At 42.2% G+C, this 20470-nt stretch overlaps 1 protein-coding gene across 1 annotated transcript; it reads right to left on the bottom strand.

Annotated features, from left to right (window-relative positions):
* Positions 1-461: 461 nt before the first annotated feature.
* On the bottom strand, positions 462-19361 carry KLF5 (KLF transcription factor 5). Its single transcript, XM_047756128.1, has 4 exons — positions 18543-19361; positions 15275-16148; positions 14189-14248; positions 462-2283 (listed from the first exon to the last, which is right to left on the bottom strand). Exons 1-4 carry the CDS (start codon positions 18801-18803, stop codon positions 2105-2107), a joined length of 1374 nt encoding a protein of 457 aa, XP_047612084.1. The 5' UTR covers positions 18804-19361; the 3' UTR covers positions 462-2104.
* Positions 19362-20470: the final 1109 nt, after the last annotated feature.

Below are 20470 nucleotides of genomic sequence, written 5' to 3'. Positions count from 1 at the left end.
CCTTGCTCATTGGGTTAAGGATCCGGCGTTGCCATGAGCTGTGGTGTAGGTTGTAGCTCGGATCCCATGTTGCTGTGGCTCTGGTGTAGGCCGGCAGCTACGGCTCTGAAGAGACTCCTAGTTTGGGAGTATGCCACGGATGCAGCCCTAGAAAAGACCAAAAAAAAGAAAAAGAAAAAAGAAAAGAATATAGGATATACGAGTTACCTCTACAACGCTCTCAACTAATGAAAAGGTACAATATGTGTCCAATGGAAAGGATTAAAAAAAAAAAAAATCAGCGTTCATGAAGTAGGCCTCCCTTTACAGGTCTAATATTTTAAAAACAAATTCCTCTTTTGTCTTAAACAAAGGTGGGAATTGGTTTAACTGTCAGGATAAAAGAGAGCCTTTTAAAGGTTATGAAAAAGGAATCTGCTCATTGGTTTTGCTCTAGGTAAAGAAGGAAGGTACGACATGTATCTTTTAGGCACTTTTTATTTTCCAAAAAAAATTGTCATTTATATATATAAACATCTCATTCTCTCAAAAAATTCTACAACTATACAGCTGTTTGCTCCATTATTTGCATAGGAAATGACCACAATACAAAAATAAGAGGGAAAAAGAAGCAAAACAGCAACCAATTTATGCTTTTCATGTAGGTATGTTTCCACGTATAAACATTTTGAAGCCTCTTACAAAATATTTACACCGTTGTCATCTATTTACACATGTTTTTTAAGAGCAACTTTTCTAACAAACAAAACTATAATTTATCAAGTTATGAAAATTTTCTAAAAAAATTTACTATATTACCACAAAATAAATAAAGATAAACAATATTTTAAAAACAAAATTAAATTTTCATTCATTTAAGACCCCTTTTGGCATTTTGCTTATTTATTCTGCCCTTTGGTTAACAGCATGAGCATCACATTACTATTTTATATTGCATATATGTAGCACTTGCTTCCTTAAGTTTTCAACATGTCATTTATAATTAAAGGCAGACACTGAGTCAGTATTAACAAGAGATTAACTAAACTGCACTGTAATTTAGGTAAAATTACTGTGTCTCACTGTATATTACATGCAAAGTCCACATAAATTGGCATCTAACCAACGGTACTGCACAAGAAAACGGCATCATAAATTCAGCGTTTCCGTGTCTGAAAACGGCATCATAAATTCAACATTGCCATGTATGTGAAAACTACCTAAGTCCTTCTTTTTAAAAATGACACTCTTTAGCTTACTATAAGGTTTCACTGTTGTGTGGTGTAACTATCTTTAAGCTCTTGAGTTCACAATTCATACAAAATGTCGGTCATATTTAAAATAAACAATCCCATTTTAATCAGTGCATGAAATCGGTTTCTGAAGTCCATTTGAATGATTATTCTCTCTTCGCCCTAGAGAAATGAATTTGGTTAAGGTTTTAAGCTGTATCTCACCACAAATTCTAACTGTAAATGTACTCATGGTTATTTTCAAAAGAATTATGATTTTTTTTCCCAAAGACTCTTAGAAAACGTGTAATAAACCTATAAAGCTGATTTGCATATTTACAAAATTTTGAATAGCAAATATAGGCAACTCATATTTAAAAAAAAAAAAACCAACAACACATTTGTTCAATGGCTATTTGTGAATTGCCAGGTATGCTGTGCACCTCTAAAGAATTAACTACTATTGAAAAAACTCCTCTGATGTCAAGGAAAATCTTGACACACAATCCAGGCTTCCTATGTCTCCCAACTGACTTAGTTACTAAACACTGTCACATCAAGTGGTGGTGTTTGGGGGAAGAACTTTGCCCACACACCCTGCACCCCCTGCCCAGGCTTGAGATGGGGCTGCCTGTCTGAGATGATGGGATCTGCTTGGGTAAAAGCGGGTTGGTTACAGCGAGCATTCCAGATTCTGAAAAGGACCAAACACTTTGGTATCAATACAATGTATTCCCTGTTGTCTCAAATATACAAAATATACATTTCCAGTTTTTTGTTGTCGTTTTCTTTTTTTATATATAGAGTTAAGTTTGTAGTTTAGGATTTTGCCAAGTGAGCTGCACGGCGGCGGCGGCGGCGGGCGATACATGGGCGCAGCGCTGCGAGGCGGCTCAGTTCTGGTGCCTCTTCATGTGCAGGGCGAGGTGATCAGAGCGGGAGAAGCTGCGGTTGCACACGCCGCACTGGAAGGGCTTGGCTCCCGTGTGCTTGCGGTAGTGGCGGGTCAGCTCGTCCGAGCGCGCGAACCTCCAGTCGCAGCCTTCCCAGGTGCACTTGTAGGGCTTCTCGCCTGTGTCAAGGGAACAAGAGGAGGTGGTGAGGGGGGCAGCTCGCAAGACAGACACAGGTAGTCCTGACTGCCAAGGGTTTTTTTCTCAAACGCATGCTCCAAGTGTGTGGATTCCATGAGGAACTGAATACTCGGTGCAGAGAGTCCCTGTTCCACAGGATAGAACTTAATTACATTAAGCCGAGAGTATTGTGCACCTTGAAGAATGGGCAAATGGAAACTTGAAATGTGCAGGATGAATCAATCAGTGCTCTTATGTTGATGGACTGCTGCTCCTGCAGCTATAAATCCATGAAATGTCTAAGATGAGCTTGGGCGGCTTGATCACTGTTGTGCCAATACAATTTCTACACCAACAAACCCCAGTTCCATTGGGGCAGGGCTAATGGCTCCAAGACTGCAAGAGGGAGCCGCTCACATCACCGATACTATGAATGTAATGGACCACAACTGTCATCCTTGGCTTCAGTAACGGGATCCTAAAAGTTTCTCAATTAGCTGCCCTGAAACGTCCAGCACAGAAGCCAGGTAGCCTGATCAAATGACCTTCCAAAATGGACTATCACTCCAGCACACATCGTATATCACACCTATTTTTCAGCCAGAGGCAAATCTATTCAAATGTATGTTAGATGCCAGGCACTGTCCTGAATGCTTAGGATAACAACAGTCACCAAAACAAAAAACGTCAGATCTTACAGAGCTTTATGTGTGTACTATGTATTTTTAAAGCCTCTAATCATTCCATCTTCCTGTTCTTTCACAGCTCTCCTCACTTAAACAGTGAACTGATATCTGAGCCACCACCCCAGGCACCTCCCTCACCCTTGCGTTTATATTATTCTTGCTTTTGTCTCAAGTTTTGCTGGATGCTAATCTTTCAAAACTACTCAATATGGCCTGCCCTCAGTGGGGCCCAAAGAAACCCCCCAGAGGCCTTTGCTGCTCCACACTCCAAACCACCTTCCAGCTTTGTGCAACTGTCCCAAATCATTGTATACCTTTGATATACAAATAAAATTAATGTTCCCTTTGGGAAAAAATATGCAATAATTATGATGCGGTCTATTATAATTGCCCAGTTTTGGAATTAATTAATGCTATTTGAGTAAGAGCCTGTGTTCATGTATCCCTCAAAATAAATTCCCAAACCTAAGAATCTTTCACCGAGCATTGACTAGTAGTTCCTATAGTTAAGCTTTACTTTGTTATAATTCTTTGCATCTCTTTAAGATGAGAGTTTGAGATAAATTTGCATGTTAAAGTACTGTTGGCTGGCTGCTGAGTTTTAAATGGATACCATTTTAAAAATGAATAGCCAGACTCCTAAATTCCTTTTTTTTTAAAAAAAGGTGCTTCTGCAAGGGAAGAGCCTCAGATTTGCTTTGAACACTGGCGACTTCGTACCACAGTGAAATTCAACTACCTTTCTGCCTGATTTAGCAGTAGATCAAATTCAGGAAGTCGTAAGGTTACTCAGCTGAGTCCAAATTTTAAAAGACATTGTTCACCGTCAACTGAGATTTCTACAGCTCGAGGTTAATATATCTTGCTGTCCTAATAACCACTCTGCCTCCTAAACAAAATCCCAGAAGGACAAAGGAGGAAAGGGCAGAAGAGCCCTTTGAATTTTGTTCCAGTGACGTCCCAGATGTCTTTCAGTTCCCGTGCTATGCATCTCCCAGCTACCTTTCCTCTCTCTCCTCTAGCTCAGAACCAAGACACAAGTATTTTTTTTGTTTTTAATTCCCTTTTTGGTTCCTACCACTCCACTTAAATAAGGCACACCCCATTTTGTTTTTCCTCATAGTAAATTCTAAGAGGCTAAGAGACTTAAACCTTTTAAACATACATCAACTCACATTCACAATCTGTTTGATACATAGAAATGTTTTAATACTGGGAGTAAATGTAGCGATCACTCTTGTCCATATCAATCCCACTGAAAAAAATGAACTTCTTGCACCCAAGTGCTTGTTTTTGTTCCTCATGAAAAATAAATCACAAAACAAACGTGTTGGTTAAATACCTCACTGTCATTTAATGGAAGGAGAAAGTTATTTTTGATGTCTGAGGCTAGGGGAAAAAATTCCTGAAGTGCCCCAATTTTAAAAGAAGTCATTCTAGTCTTTTGACTTGAATAATTAAATAGCAGCAACAGATCTGCATTTGCAAAGTTTATTTAAGAAACAAGGGACACTAGACTCTTTTTGTTCACTATTTTTATTGGCTATGAAGCAATAAACTGCATCAATATTTTTTAAAGTTGAGTTGACTGATTAGTTGAAAAACGGTAGCCATTCAAGTTCTGAAAACATTTGGGGTTTTGCTCAATTTATGCGCATCTATAGATTCTAGAGCCAAGAATACTACCAGTGTCTGGATATTAGTTATGGGCTCAGGGCTTTACCATAAAAGCAAGGACAACTATTCCCCACTTGGGGCAGTTTCTATGGGATTTGTTCAAGTGTCAACACCCCTCAAGTAAAACATTGTAGAGGAAGCTGGTACCCAATTTCTAGCCAAGTAGCAGATTCAGGCCTTTCTTCCTTAGCCAGAAACACTATGCATAGTACTTCTGGGAAACCAAACTGACTTCCTTTAAGTTATTTCAACAGGATAGAGCGTTCAAAAGTTTAATTGGATTTTTACAGAATCTCTTTCCAATACCACCAATTTAAAATATTTAGTTAAGCTCTTTCAACATCAACTGTATTTTTAAGTTCTCATGCTGCTAATGTGAAACTTTCCAAAGGCAAAAAGGAAAAAAAAGTGACAGATTCGTACAGCATGCAAAACAAAGCTTCAGCTTTAACTCAAAGTATGTACTTTCTCACCCTATTTTAAGATCACTAGGACCATCTTAGGAGGAATCTCTCCTCTTTTTTAAAAATGTTAAGTTCAACACACCTATTGTCCACACTGATGAAGTCAAGTAGTCTAGCTTACTAAAATGTTAAGCAGAAACACTCCCAGGCGCAGGAGGGAGCAGGCCAAAACAGAGCCTGAGCACACAGGCCAGATCGTTATTTCATTTACCCTCCGGGGAACTCCAGGGAGTTAGAAGCGCTGAGAATCCTCGCCTGTCCCTTTTCCTTAATGTCCTCCTCACATCCTCCCTTAGCAAAGGCCCGTGTGCTCTAGAGGGATGATTTAAGGAACACACAGATACTGCTCAAGTTTAGGTAAAGATTCTAAAGCCACCTATGAAGGTCAAATAAGGACTACCTTAAATGGACTCAGAGCCGGCCTTAAGCCCCAGACTGTCCTTAGTAGAGGACACAGCCTGGCCAAGCCTGCCCTCCGTGGAGACCTGCTTTTCAGGACCTGTGGGGGTCCCAAGAGCTATTCTAGGCTGGAACTAATCATCCCCAGCTATCACCTAATTTTGCCGCTCTTTCACCCTAGGTTAAATGAACGTCAGTGGGGCTAGCAGAATGTTTGCCAAGTATTTGCAGTCTTTTTAATTTTTGCTCCTCCCCCCCTCTTTTTGCTTTTTAGGGCTGCGCCCTCAGCATATACAAGTTCCCAGGTTAGGGGTTGCACTGGAGCTGCAGCAATGCAGGATCCAAGCTGCATCTGTGACCTACGCCACAGCTCACGGCAACACTGGATCCTTAACCCACTGAGTGAGGCCAGGCATTAAACCTGCATCCTCATGGATACTAGTCGGATTCATTCCCACTGGGCCACAAGGGAACTCCAAGTATTTGAAGGCTTCGGTGATGAACTAAAAGCTTTTCTTTCCTCTGATGAATAGATATAAAATGACTTTTGAATTTACCACAATGGAATGAGAAAAAAGTTTCTCTCCTCTGCTGAAGTCAAGGCCTTTCCCTACAAGGCTCTACATGTAGTCTTCTAACAAAAGACAAATAGCTTACATGGAAATGTTTGTCTTAAAATAGCTAATTTAGGTAACTTTTTAAAAGTTTATTACAGCATCTTTGCACATCTGGTTTCCTTCCTGATGCTTGAAATCCAATCAATTACATCTGACAGAGGCCAAAAACCATCAGAATTTAAAGTCAATGTTTAGTGGCGTGTAACTTGTAGTAAATGAACATAACCTGTCCTAAGTGACTTGCAAACACAACAAATAAGACTTGGTCTCTGGCCTCAAAGAGCTTAAAATCCATATTCTATTGTGACAACCAAAACAATGCAAACTGTTAAACTGGAATAAGTTATTTCAATAGTCAGCACTTAATTTTAATTCTTAGAATTTCTGAGGCCTTTAGGCTAAAAATGAGCTTATTTCAGGAGGAGAATATTTTCATGCAATTCAATAATAATTAGCTCTTTTCTCGTCCATAGAGACTTATAGAATTTAGAGCTGGAAGCAATATATACTCTAGTAAAAGGGAAAAACAAGGGAAGCATTAATCCCAAGATTAAAGAAATTTGTGGGGAAATATTAGCTATCTTAAAAAACATGTAGGGTAGGATGATTCGGGCTCATTAATTTATATTTTTATACATGTATGCCAGTAATTTTCCATTAGAAAATCCTTTTATTAAAGGTCATTGCAACACGTCTCCCATACTTGGCAACAGAGGGTAGGCAGTTCACTTCAAAGGTGTGTATTATTAGTATTTGCATATGCATCTAATGTTTATGAGATACTGTATCCCTGTCAACAATGTACCCACTTTAAGGAAAGTAATTCAAAGGATATATTAAAAAATTCCTTTCTTTCTCCCTATTGGCTCATTTGTGTTTATCCCTTTCTTTAAAATCTGACTCCCCTGATTCCTTCCAGAAAACCTCTGAACAGCCCAAGAGATCATTCCACTTCTTTGTATCCCCATCAGCACCCAAATTTGTTTTAAAACGATTTGCACTTGCACAGATATTGCTCCAAATCGCTGTATTTTGCCTCCTTAACTAGCTTTGCATAATTCCTCAAAGACAAGGGACCGTCTTTTATTTCAGCTGTACTGCCACACTACTGCACCTCGACAACAATCACGTTTGGCCCAAGTAATGAAAAGGAGGGAAAAGACAGTTAAGAGTCCTCTACAGTGAGGAGTCTACCATATTGTCTCTCTTCTTCCATGGCCCTGCCTATAGCAGGGCCTTGGCTGATTCTGTTTGGCCGAGGACCACTGAGCCAAATCTGACTAAATGTTCACTTAGGTGAGAACCATGCTTTTGGCCTCTTCAGAAGGACATGCTCAGAATCAGTTTTCCATCCATCCTGAAGTTGCACAAGGATACATAAACTCTATGTCAATGAGTTCTTTTTCAGAATTGAACTGGATGTGATGAAAACCCACGAGTTCTAGAGCCCCCAGTGCCGGCCAAAGGCAACCAGGGAACTTCCGGGGCGGGAGAGCAGTGATTTGCTGAATCTAAAGGGGAACAGGTGTGGGCATCTGTCAAGGGCCACCGTCACTGTCAAGGGCCACCATCTCTACCCCAGCAGCTCCAACCTCCAGGCTCCTAAGCTCCTCTGCTACTTCTCCTAAGGGTTCTGGACAAAACCAAGGGGAAACATCCTCTATCATAACTGATGTTAATGAAATCCCAATTCCTGAGTCTCCTGACGAAAAGCCAACATTCACTTTCTTGTAAGAAGAGCCCAAAGTGAGTTTTTTAAAAAGTAGAGTGAAATATTTTACCTTTTCTTTTTTTAACCAAAATAGAAAAATTCTACCTTTTCATTTTTCTAACACTGAAGGAGTGCTGGACAGCCTTTCCTTTAATTTGCCCTTATCATGGTTATTTTCACCAGGAGATTCCTCTTAACTCTTCAAGCTTTGTATTTAAGGTCAACAGTGTATTCTTCTGCCCAGATGTTTCTCATGAAAGTTACCTACAGGAGACTTCTAAAACAGCAACTCCTCCTTAATCAGAGTAGGCAGAGATCCCTTGAATATAAATGCAGGCTGACAGAATAGGAACGCTGCTACAGAGATCCTTTTATGAAAGTAAGACATTATGTTCTTTCTAATCTTTCCCCTGAAAAGATATAGGCCATCAAGTAAACAGCTACTACATTCTATAGAACTAAAAATATGTGCCAGGAGTTCCTGTTCCTGGATCAGCAGTAACGATCCCAACTAGTGTCCATGAGGACTTGAGTTCGAACCCTCTTGGTGGGTTCAAGGATCCAGCGCTGCTGTGAGCTGTGGTGTAGGTCGCAGATGTGGCTCTGATCTGGCGTTGCTGTGGCTGTGGTGTGGGCTGGCAGCTGCAGATCCGATTCGACCCCTAGCCAGAGAATTTCCATATGCTGAGGGCTCGGCCCTAAAAAAACCTGCCGAAGTAAAAACCTTTGGTGATTACATCATGACTTTTAAAAAACATTACATTCTACTTTCACTGCTAAATGTTTCTATCTCAGCAATTCTATTTAATCTACTTATGCACTAGGTTCTCCCACTGATTTATAAACACAAAAGAGAGGAAGAGATTCTCTTTGGATTTTCCACAAGATCAGTCAAAAATGTTTGATTAATCAAGCTACACTTCTTACCCTTTATCATCTCACAACGTTTAATCAATTTCCTATGTAAATGTTTTTCAGATGAAAGAACAAATCCCAGAAGCAAAGTTTAATCTTCTCAGTGAGTCATTAAAAAGCAACTGTTTCTAAGCCTTATGCTCATAAATACCTTTCCAGGGGTCTGAACCAGAGAAACTCTTTTTTAAAAGTTACTATTTTTTTTTTTTAGGTTAACTTGAAATTTTCAATACAGGTAAGTTTCAAAGCTACAAATGAAAAGAACGTGAAAGAATGTTTAGCAACATATAACACAGGCATAATGTGATACTTTTTCCTACATGGTTTTCAAATATAGACTCAAAAGAAAAAAATCACTAAGTACCAAATAACTTCATCCTGTGAAACCTTTTCACCTCCACCAATAACACAGGTTACACATTTAAGCAATATCGATCTCTACATCCAAATTGCATAATCTCCATTAAGGCCATGTATATATAAAAGCTTATGCTGACCTAAATTCTAAATAGTTTTCCAAGGAAATGGAGTCCTCCCCATAGTTACCACTTCCTACAGGTCCCTCCCCAAAAAAGAGTAACTCGGAACTTTTTTTTTTTTTTTTTTTAGGGCCGCACCTGCAGCACATGGAGGTTACCAGGCTAGGGGTCTCATTGGAGCTACAGCTGCCGGCCTACACCACAGCCACAGCAACTCAGGATCCTTAACCCACTGAGCTAGGCCAGGGACCGAACCTGCAACCTCATGGTTCCTAGTTGGATTCGTTTCTGCTGTGCCATGACAGGAACTCCAACTCAGAACATTTTGAACGTTTAATTTCTGTGGGGAAGTGCTACAAATGAAAGTAATTGTATTATCAACGTGGTCAGTATGGTAAAATTAAAAACCTATACCTAATATATTTAATGGACAGTAAGTGAGGAGCAAAGAACTAGACAAGAATTTATTATCCAAAGACTTCTTAGGACCTAAACCGAAACTAAAAATCAATACTTAACAGTAAATCTCTGGCAGGGATGATGTATTTTCAAGTACATAGAGTAACAAGCCTACGCCAGAGCCACAGCAGCTCAGGATCCGAGCCGCATCTGCGACCTACACCACAGCTCACGGCAATGCCAGATCCTTAACCCACTGAGCACAGCCAAGGATCGAACCCGCAACCTCATGGTTCCTAGTCAGATTCGTTAACCACTGCGCCACGACGGGAACTCCTGCAGGGGTGTTTTAATTGTCCTTTGCTGTCAACCCATGGCAAGCCGTTCTGGGATCACTTGGTACACACGTTAACAGCCCTGGGCACAGAGTCTGGGTCTAAGGGATCCTGGAGCCAAGTGTGTGTGCTGCTTAGACTCTGTCCAATTGCTCATTTTCTGCCCTGCTCCAGAAAGCTGAGAATGACCCTAAAATCTTACCGTACCCTATTTTCCCAACTGCTTTAGCCTATGCTCTAGGGGTTAAATGCACGGCCGCACACATGACCAAAACTACTCAGATTTCAGACATTGGTACTGAGTTCACTATTTACTTTTTCAGAACTCTTTCTTTGGAAAGAAAGAAAGAACTTTTTTACTAAAGTGTAAATACAATTTTCAAAGAAATTTCCACACCCAGTGTAAAATAAAAGCTGTATTTCAACTTCTGCTACTCAGGTATACCAAGAAACCAGTATCGGGTTGATAAGATTTTTTTTTTTAATTTCTTGCAAATTTTTCCTTGTAGAGAGTCTTATTTTTTTTCCTATTTTTGGCCCGCAAGCCTGTGCTCAGAAGTTTTTAAAATCATTACCAAAAAAAAAAAAAAAGTCACTACAAAATTAAAACACAATAAGAGGTATGAGCAGAACAACTATACTACTGGCTGCAGCAGAATATTCTACTCATCCTCTTCATTTATAAGGCCAAAATGATATGTGAATCTCTTTTTTATAAAGGTAGTTGGGAGCAACTTCTAAATGATGGCAAAGGATAAAGCCCCCTACATGCATCATGAGGCTTACACAAATTTCAGTAGAATGTTCATAGAAGGTTTGTATTTAAATGTTATTAAAAGTACAAATATTTTCATTTGGAAATACACACTCTGCCTGGAAGCAGTCATAATTATTTCTCACCAGAGGCATGACGTCTATATACATACCACAACACACACAAACACCCCCCCACACACATATACAAAGGGAACTCTGTAGACCTCTAGGTATGTTATCGAATGCATATAAAGACACAGCATGTTTTTAAGTGAAATGCAATTTTTTTTTTTCCAGAATAGAGGCAATGTCTATTTCAGGCATTTTTGTCTAACCATCCAAAAACAGAACTTTGTAATATTTGTATATTCTTTCTGAATAAAGAAGTCAAAGGGTACAAACTTATAAAAACTTGAATGCTATAAGACTCCTGGTTTAAGGAACTGCTATTTTCTACTCTTTCATCCCCAATTATTTTAAAAAAGGTCTTGTTTTAGAAGGACTATTTTCTTATGTTCAATTTTCAAGTCAAGAAGCATTTACAATCTAAAAATCCAGAATAAGCAATTAAATAGAACTCAGGCGTAGGTTGTTTTAATTGCTTAAATCGTTTTTAAAACATAAGGTAACTTGACATTTTAAAGCAATTACAATTATATCCCCAAGAAATCCTAGGGTGCTTCACACTGCCTGCAAAATGGCAATCCATTTAAAAAGTGATTCTTTACATCAAATAGAGGATCGATATTTCGATATTAACTGTTTTCAAAGTCCCATTACAAATGGTCAGAGGTGGAGTTCTCGCCCTGGCGCAGTGGAACTGAATCCGACTAAGAACCATGAGGTTGCGGGTTCGGTCCCTGCCCTTGCTCAGTGGGTTAAGGATCTGGCGCTGCCGTGAACTGTGGTGTAGGTCGCAGACACAGCTCGGATCTCGAGTTGCTGTGGCTCTGGCCTAGGCTGATGGCAACAGCTCCGATTAGACCCCAAGCCTGGGAACCTCCATATGCCACAGGTGCGGCCCTAAAAGGACAAAAGCCACCCCCCCCCAAAAAAAATTACAAATTGAAAAAAACACAAATGGTCAGAGGTGGAGGTGAGGAGGGACCCAGACAGAAAGAAAACAAAAAAGCTATGACAGGAGAGAAGTTATTTAGAAATACCTGGGCCTTTAAAGGAAGAAGAAAACAAGACTGTGCTGGATTCAGCTACATTCATTAAAAAACAACAGGCAGGGTGGGGAGGATGCAAGGAGAGCGCCCAGGTGATTTTAAAAGGCATTGTCTAGAAACTAGAAATGAGGAGAAAACAACCTCAATGCTCTATGATTACCCAAGAACGGGTTTAGCCAGATGAACAGGTCTGCCACAGGCCCTCCCCAAGGCATCTGAAAGCCTATCAAACAAAACTTTATTAAACTGGATTACAGGGTCTCGCTCATTAGATGCCGATGGCCACACATTGACTTGAAAAAGTCAATGCCTGGGACCCAAACTCGGCCTCTGTCGTCTTTTTTAGTGAGGGGTGCTTTCTGTGGCTTTGTTTTGCTTTTAATTTTTATTGGTACATTGTTAAGACACCTACTATTAAATTTCTCAGCTAGCAGGTCAAGTTCCAGAATCCCAGGTATAAGGACTAAACCCTGACAGGGGGTTGCAAGGCCATTTAGATACGCTGACTGCATCTCGGCCATAAACAGTTGATTACATCGTTACATGGAATCACACTCCTCTTTTATTAGGAGACTTTAACCCCAGGAGAAACGTGTTCCCTTCTTCCTATCGCTCATTTCAAGGACGGACAAAGAAGAAAAAACAAGATTTGGAACATTTTGAAGTTACTTCCTCTTCCCCTTAATCAAAATTCAGGTTAAAAAAAATTTTTTTCCCCCACATTTCCCTTCTTTTAATATAACATATATTCTATAAAAGGATAGTTTGGTATGGAATGTTTCCATGGCCTTGTCATTTGTATTTTGGAAACTTCGGATTGTGTTTTATATGCTTAACAGGTGTTTGTTTAATTTATATAACTATAAATAATAACTTTGATTTGGGGCTCCTGAGCGAGGTAGGACCTTTCCTTTCAAAGAGTTCAATTTGCCTGTACCTGAAAAACTTGGGCCCAAAACAACCTATTTGTTTCACTGATAAATACATGAGATGTCTTTTTTTTTTAAAAGCAATTTTTTCAGAGAGCCCTGGAATCTACCGGGTTGTGGCCTGACACTATTTGGATTTCAGTAAGTAGCATTTATCGCCCAGTTATCAAGCAATACCTCCTAACATGCACACAAAATGTCTGCAACCTCACTCCCCCCACCCAGAGCTCTATCTCAGCACTGACCTTTGTTCAAAGGCTTTTACTTTTTAATGCAGCAGTTAGAGATAACTACTTCATTTATCAAAACTCAATTTCCATAGTAACATCTAGCCTGAGGAGATTCAAGTCCTCACACTAATCCAACAACCCATTCAAAGGAACTGTTGAATACTTTGGTTTCCATAGCAATGATGGAATAAAACATTTTGCTAGGTCATTGCTTTTATTAGGAAACTTATTCTTTGAACTTTAGGTTAAGGCTGCATTTGCAGAGAGGGGAAAAAAAAAAAAACACAACACAACCGTTTCGTATAGGTTCTTTCCTTTAGGGCTACCCTTTTAAGAAAATCACAAACAGTAACCACCTATATATTGGAAAATACTCTGGGTATTTATGGCTTTTTTATAGCATTTCGTTTCCATCCTAAAACGAGTTCTGAAATAAAGTTCTAAAATTAAAAAGCATTTTAAATGATTGTATGGATGTGATGAGGTAAGTATTTATAAAATTATAGGGGCTAAACATTTTAAACACGGATGAGATACAAGCCAGAATAAGGATAAAGTCTCTCGAATGCATAAAACATGGGCTGGGATGGGACCCGCGACCCTGGCTTTGCCTGATTTTAATACTCTGCAATTTCCTCCCTACCTCTCACCAAGCACGGAAAACATGCTAAGCACAGATATTTTAGGCAGAAGGTAAAACTAAAGATAATGTTTTAAGCAGTTATGCTTTACATGCAAAATGGAAAAGGGTTTCAGGGTTTGATATAGCTTCACAGAAGCTGACAGATTTGTTACGGAGGGAGAAAATGAGTTCCATTTTTTTCCCTTCAAGATAGGAATGGCAGTGCCATTAAAGTTTTAAAATCCATTAGTAAACATCGGTGTTTATGTTTTTGGGCAATTAATTCTGTGTGAGGTGACAGGGCCAGGCCTCAGTGAGGGAACATCAGCCTTCCTGGAACCAGACTTTTTCAGTGAACTGAATTTTGAGCCAAGCCAGTGCTGCAAAGGTAGGCCATTAAAAAATAAGAGTTGACAGAAGAAAGAAGAGATCAAACATGTGTTGGCTTTTAAAAGGCTGAATACCACTTATGCTATTTACACAACTCACAGAATTAACAAGAAAATTACATACCAGTATGAGTCCTCAGGTGAGCTTTTAAATGAGAAGACTTTGTATAAACTTTGGTGCAGCCTAAAATAAAGGAGAAGAAGAGCGTGTCATTCTGGAGATCCTTTTGAGATCTCCACATTTTGATGATTCAGTGTTTAAAATCTGGCGTGAAAGAAGAAATCTCTCATGCAAGATCAGATATTTGAAGCTTCAGTTTTAAGAGATGTTTTAAAGAGCACTCCCCTGTTACTTTATTAAAGGTATAAAGTGATGTGCTTTATGTACCACTTTAGCGCAAAGATCACAGACAATCAAGCCAAGCCCCAAATGGGAAATTGGTGTTTCTACCAGTAGGTGCTTTATACTAGTAACACATGCTTCGGGATTTAAAAAGTTTCAGTGGCTCTAGAGCTGACAACGTTAAACCATTATCCAAGACGACTGCAATTTTCTGTACTCCCACATTTCTTGGGTTTTTTTTTTCATTGAGTATGTCATGCCATATCATGTACTGCAGTCAATAAATTATACCCTGTATTAATCATAAACTAGCTTATGCCAGCAACTTGTAGATCTATTCATTACTGTCGTCAATTTATATTTTGGGCCACGTATCTCATTCAAGAATGAACATACGCTGTATGCTATCAGAACTACCCTGGAAATCCACTCTGTAGACAGTCTCGCAGCAGCCTACTCTTCGTGAGATTTTCCCCTACCTCACTTAACATAATCCCTTTTCAGGGCACCTAATTTAGAATTTTAAAAAATCCAATTTAGACTGCTCTGGTCAACAAAAGTAAATGCAGCAAAACTCTAATGTATTTAATATTAAAGGAGAAAAAGTCCAGAGTAACTTTTTCTCCCCCCCCAGAATAGTCCAGCCTTCTTAATACATGCGATAAGCTATTGGTAACTAAATGGTTACATGTTCAGGTAAGGCACAGACTGGGATGCGACAAGAACAGAATAGGTAATTTTTTTTTTTTTAAACTGTCAAGCACTATTCTCCCGTGTCAATTTGGAACCTGAGGCTGAAAACGGCACACAGACACACACAAACCCTGAACCCAGGTACTGATGCTTCAAGCAGGTAAGGCCACATACCCGGGTAATCGCAGTAGTGGATGCGTCGTTTCTCCAGATCGGGGTTACTCCTCCTATTGTATCTGACAGGCTGGATGTTTTGGGAATTAACTGGCAGGGTGGCGGGCAAATTTGGATTATGAATCGCCAGTTTAGAAGCAATCGTAGCAGCATAGGATGGAGGTGGGGTTAGATTCTGGAGCATCTCTGCTTGTCTATCTGGACTTCCCGGCTCTGAGCTTGGTGGTGACGGGGGGAAGTAAGTAGCCTGCTGGGGAAGAAACTGACTTGGCATGGTGTATGTGCAAGGGGGCATGCTCTGGAATTGCTTCATCGCAGTCTGCGGGACGGCGGCGGTGTGGGTGTTAAGGCCCGCCATGGCAGCTGACATAGAAACATTGAGGGTGTCCATCACTGCTGTCTGGTTGGTAGAACTGGGCATATCTAGATCCGGTGTGTTCAGCAGCTGGTACAGGTGGCCCTGCTGGGGAGGGACAGAAAGATGAAGGTCTGGTGTAGGCAGTTCTTGTTTGATGAAAATGTTGTTCACCTCTGGAGCTGCGGTCTGGTGGGAGCTGAATATACTGGTGAACTCGGGGAGGGCCTGGGTCGGGGCCGGAGGAGGGGCCGTCGTTTCACTCTGGTGGCTGAAAATGGTAACAGGTTCGGTCTTGATGTGGGTTACGCACGGTCTCTGGGATTTGTAGAGGCCAGTTCTCAGGTGAGTGATGTCAGGGAGGAAGACGTTCATGTTGATACTGTAAGGTAACCCTTCACTGTCAGTGAAGAACTGGTCTACGACTGAGGCACTGTCTCGTCTATACTTCTTATGCTCTGGAATTATGGAAACTGGAGGAAGCTGGGGTGTCAGATACTTCTCCATTTCACATCGCGTCTAAAAAAGAGGAGATACAAACGTGTATAATCCACCCAATTCATCGTCTCGGGAAGGCCGAACAGCGCTTATTAAAATTTCCCCAACAACCCCTGTGAAAAGTCCTAGGGCAGACTCCTAAGTGTTGCTTCGAAACGCATCAGGCTTATCTGTCGACCGTGGAATAAAACAGTTCACCGAAAACCTTATGAAACTTTGTATAGCAAGTATTTGGTAAAGTCGCTCCTAAGCAACCCTAGACACAAAGTGAAAGAGACAAATCCAGGAAAAAAAAAAAAAAGGGAAGCAAAAAGAAAAAATATTCCTTTCTGACGCAATAATAAAGTATACTTTGCTATTACTCACATACAAGCAGGATTCCCTGCCTCTCTACTCTAAAAGTTTACAACTGAAATACAGTATTGTTGTATATTTTGCCAACAGTAATGCTGCCAAACCACCTTGATTCTGGTTTGTGGCATATAGGTAAACTCAATGTTTAAAAAAATTGTCTTTAAAAGCTCAGCAAACCGTAACCATAATATTTGAAAAGGGTTGTTTTTTTTTTTCTTTTTGCTTGGATAGGTATTGTTGAAATATCTAATATGAAACATATTCCTTGGCTATTTCAGTGCCTTTTCCAGCTTATACTTCAATGGAAACTTAAAAGCAAATGTCCTGAGCAAAACATAGTATCCACTGAAAGAACAACTTTGCTGTTCACCGTTTGATCTAAATGTTGATTTTAATCAGCAGATTCTGTAATTGGTTAATATGATAATGAAATGTTCCTATTCATATCCCTATCTGAAACAGATCTTTAATTACCTAGGGGAAAACCATTCCCTTGGTAGAGTGGTGCTAAGGGGCCAGTGGGTGGGGAGAGGCTGCGGATTGCCAGCACAGTCATCAGCAAAACATTTATCGAGTCCTCCTCAGTGGGCCAATGCTACATTCCCCCTCACTCTGTAAAAAGCTCAGTCATCTCAGATCCTCTCCTGTCTCCTAAGCAGAAAACTGACAAATAACCAAATGGTTTTCAAAAGGCCAGTCCTTTTTTGGACATAATCCACCTTGTAACTAGTCTTTTCGGGTTTTGCAGCTAGCTTCTTTCCGAGTACAACAAACTTGTAAAATTCTTAACATTGAAAGGAAATTCCGGCAGGAAAAAAAGCACCCCAACTAGATACTCATAGAACCATTAACCGCGGCATCTTAACCTGTGAATAATACAGTCATTTTTTTTTTGCTACTACTTGATTTCAAAGGCTTTTCATATCAGACCCCGTATCATTCGGTGTGAACAGAGACCGGTGTCCCGCATAGACACGATTTAAAAATAAAAATGAACGCTCCTGTCTTGTGAGTCACATCTCTGACAAATGCCACTGCCCTTTCACAGCACCGCGACACTCTCAGACCCCCCGGAGTAGGAGATGGGTAGCAAATAACACAGTATACCAAGGGGCTATTAAATGAAGCGTCTGAAATAAACCGAACTAAACCCTTTCGTGCACTTCGCTCCTGTAGTGGTTAGTGGTTTCTGATTTTAGCTCTTCCAGCTGTTTGCATGTGGGTATGCTTCCAATTTTTTTTTTTTCCTTGGGACAGGCTAAAAGTCCCGGGAAGTTTTTTTCTGGGCTATATGACTCCCTGCGTGGGCGAAAGAAACAGGCGGTTGCTCTAATTCGGCTGCCGGGCAAGTGTAAAAGCCAACTGCCAGCTTTCAACGCGGCTCCGGGAGGAAATTTACGCGCACATGAAAAAAACAACACCCCCTGGCCTCTCTCTCAGATCTCTCTCTCTCTCTCTCTTTTTTTTTCGGTGTTCCTTTTGAAGGAAAAACAGGCGCTCTACTACCATCTTAGCTTTTCTAACTCCCGTTTACCAAATGCAGCTCTACGATCGCGTCTAAAGCAGGCTGAACCAAGGGATAGGAAACTAGCACCCGGAGGGGCCTCCCTCCAACACCCCTATTTGCGTTCCCACCGAACCCGAGACGCTGCGGGAAGAGGGGGTGGGCCTCCAAGGCCAGGGCAGCGGCAGGAGGGGGGATTAAAGAGACACGAGGAATTGAAGTCAAGTCGGGCGTGAGGTATGAGGTTTCATCCCCCAAATGGAAGAAAAACAACTAAGGTGCAACTGAGCACCAGTTCCTTCCTTAAGCTCTCCGGGACAGAACCGCCAGGGCAGATTGCTCTGGGACACCCCTCTTCAGGTCCCCCCACCTTCTCTCTGCGAAACGCCAGTGCCCAGACCAGGAGGGCAGGGCGGGGCTCTCCCCCCAGCCCCGGCCCGCGGTGCGCCCCGACGCGCGCCCCAGCCTGGAGCGGCCCCTGTCGCCCGCGCGTCGCAGCGGCGGGACACGCCCGAACTCCGGGAGGGAGGCGGAGGGAGGGGAGCGCCTCTTCCTACCTGGACCAGCTCCTCGGCGGGCAGCCGCGGGCCCGCGGCGGGCGGCGGCGCCGGCTGCGGCGGCTGCGGCGGCGCGGGCTGTGCCTGCGGGTGGTGGTGCGGGTGCTTCAGCTCGTCGCCGGGGAAGAGCGCCGCGTCGCGGGCTGGGTTCGCGGCGCCCAACACGGGCTTAAGCTGCGCGAACACGGGCTCGTCCTGCGGGGCCGGCGGCTGGGGCACGGGTCCCAGGCGGGCGCTCATAGTCAGCACCCGCGTAGCCATGGGCACTCGAGGGGCGGCTCCGGGCGCTGGGCGCAGGTCGAACGAGCTTCCCACGTCGCCCACGCTGGCTCGGGCCTGCGAGCTCGGCACGGGGCGGCGGGCGGAGGAGAGAGGGCTCCGGGCGGACCCCTCAGCCCACAGCAGGCGAGATTTTCGAAGGCGCGCACGAAAAGCCAAACTCTTCCGCTGGCCACGCGTAAACGCCGACGTCCTCCGGGCGGACACTTTCTCCTGCCCCGCCCCAACCGCGCTCCCTTGCTCCCCCGCTCCCCCGCTCCCCGGAGCCCGCTCCTGCCACTGCAGGTCTCTGCGAGAAAGCTGCGAGCGCGCGTACCTGCCCCGCGACTGCTGACAGGACGCCCGCCTCTTATTTTACCCAACTCCGGAGGGGCGGGGCCTACGGGAAAGATTGGCAGCGCCCCGGCGAATCCCGAGGCCACGGGGCCGGCCAGACCGGAGCGGTTAGCCTATGAGGAGGGAGAAGCTTTCCAGGGCCCCGCCTCCGCCGGGCGGACCGCACCCCTCCCGGGCCACGAGCTTCGCGCGCAGAGCGGCCGCGCAGTTTGTACACAACTTCTCTGACAGATTGGGCTGGCGGAGCCGGGGGCGGAGGGAAGGAGGGAAGCGGGTGGAATCTGGAGAAGAGAGGGAATTCGGGTGGAGACGTGGAGGGAGATCTCTTCGGACTGTTCTCTGCCAGGATTAGGGAGAAAAAGTTTTGCACGTCCTAGGTGTTGTTCAAGGACCTGAAACTCACTAGCTGAAACCCAGAAGGCAGCTAGGTGGGGGCGCTAGGGTTTTGGAGAGATTTGTTGAGTGTGTATTTTTAAATATACAAAATGTTCTTTTCTTTAGCACAAAACTAGGGGCGGTGTGATAAACAAATTTAAAATCAGCACTTGTTTCTATGTATCTTCAGCAGTGAATCTATCCCTTTAGCAACGCTAATTTGAAATGTCCTGAATAAAAGGTTTAATGGCAAGTATTTTTAAAAGTCCTTGCATAAAAGCTTGGCTTTTTCCTACAGTATTTAAATGCGAAGAAGTTCTCACACACCTTTCAACCTCGTATACGTGCATGGAGAGAAGGGGGATGGGCCATACGAATTTTTGAAGTTTTTAATATTTACACTCTTGATTCTAGCCCGAGCATGCAATCTAATTTAAGCACTAGCGACTAGATGGAATGTATTTAAATAGATATTACATCTTTGACTTATTTTTGCTACCACTGTGTGTTCAAGAAATGGAGTTTAATATTTACAAAATAGAAACGTAGCACATTTACCTTACACCGTGGCAGCTACACCTACGGGAAAACAACCAAAGAAGCCACAATCATTAGACACGCAGCAGCTCTGAAACTGGGACTCCAAATTTGTGGGAAAGCAATAGCCAAAATATATCATCGTCCATTTACTATGGTGACTATTTGCCAGCCATCATAAGGAAACCACTTTCCTTAATCCTTAATGTCCTTGTACATGATTTTTATCTGGCTTATTGGGAAGCCATAACGTAAACCGCAATAAAAATGCCTGGAATACTACTCCATATGTATATATGTTGACAGCACACTCTACCATTAGACATTTTTACATATACAACATCAGTTTGCAGTAAAGTAAAACAGCTTAAAAAAAAAAAAAAAGAGTTCTTAGAAAAGTG

Source organism: Phacochoerus africanus, chromosome 13 (assembly GCF_016906955.1).
Source record: "Phacochoerus africanus isolate WHEZ1 chromosome 13, ROS_Pafr_v1, whole genome shotgun sequence".
NCBI lineage: Eukaryota > Metazoa > Chordata > Mammalia > Artiodactyla > Suidae > Phacochoerus > Phacochoerus africanus.
This window is presented reverse-complemented; position numbering and strand designations above follow the sequence as displayed.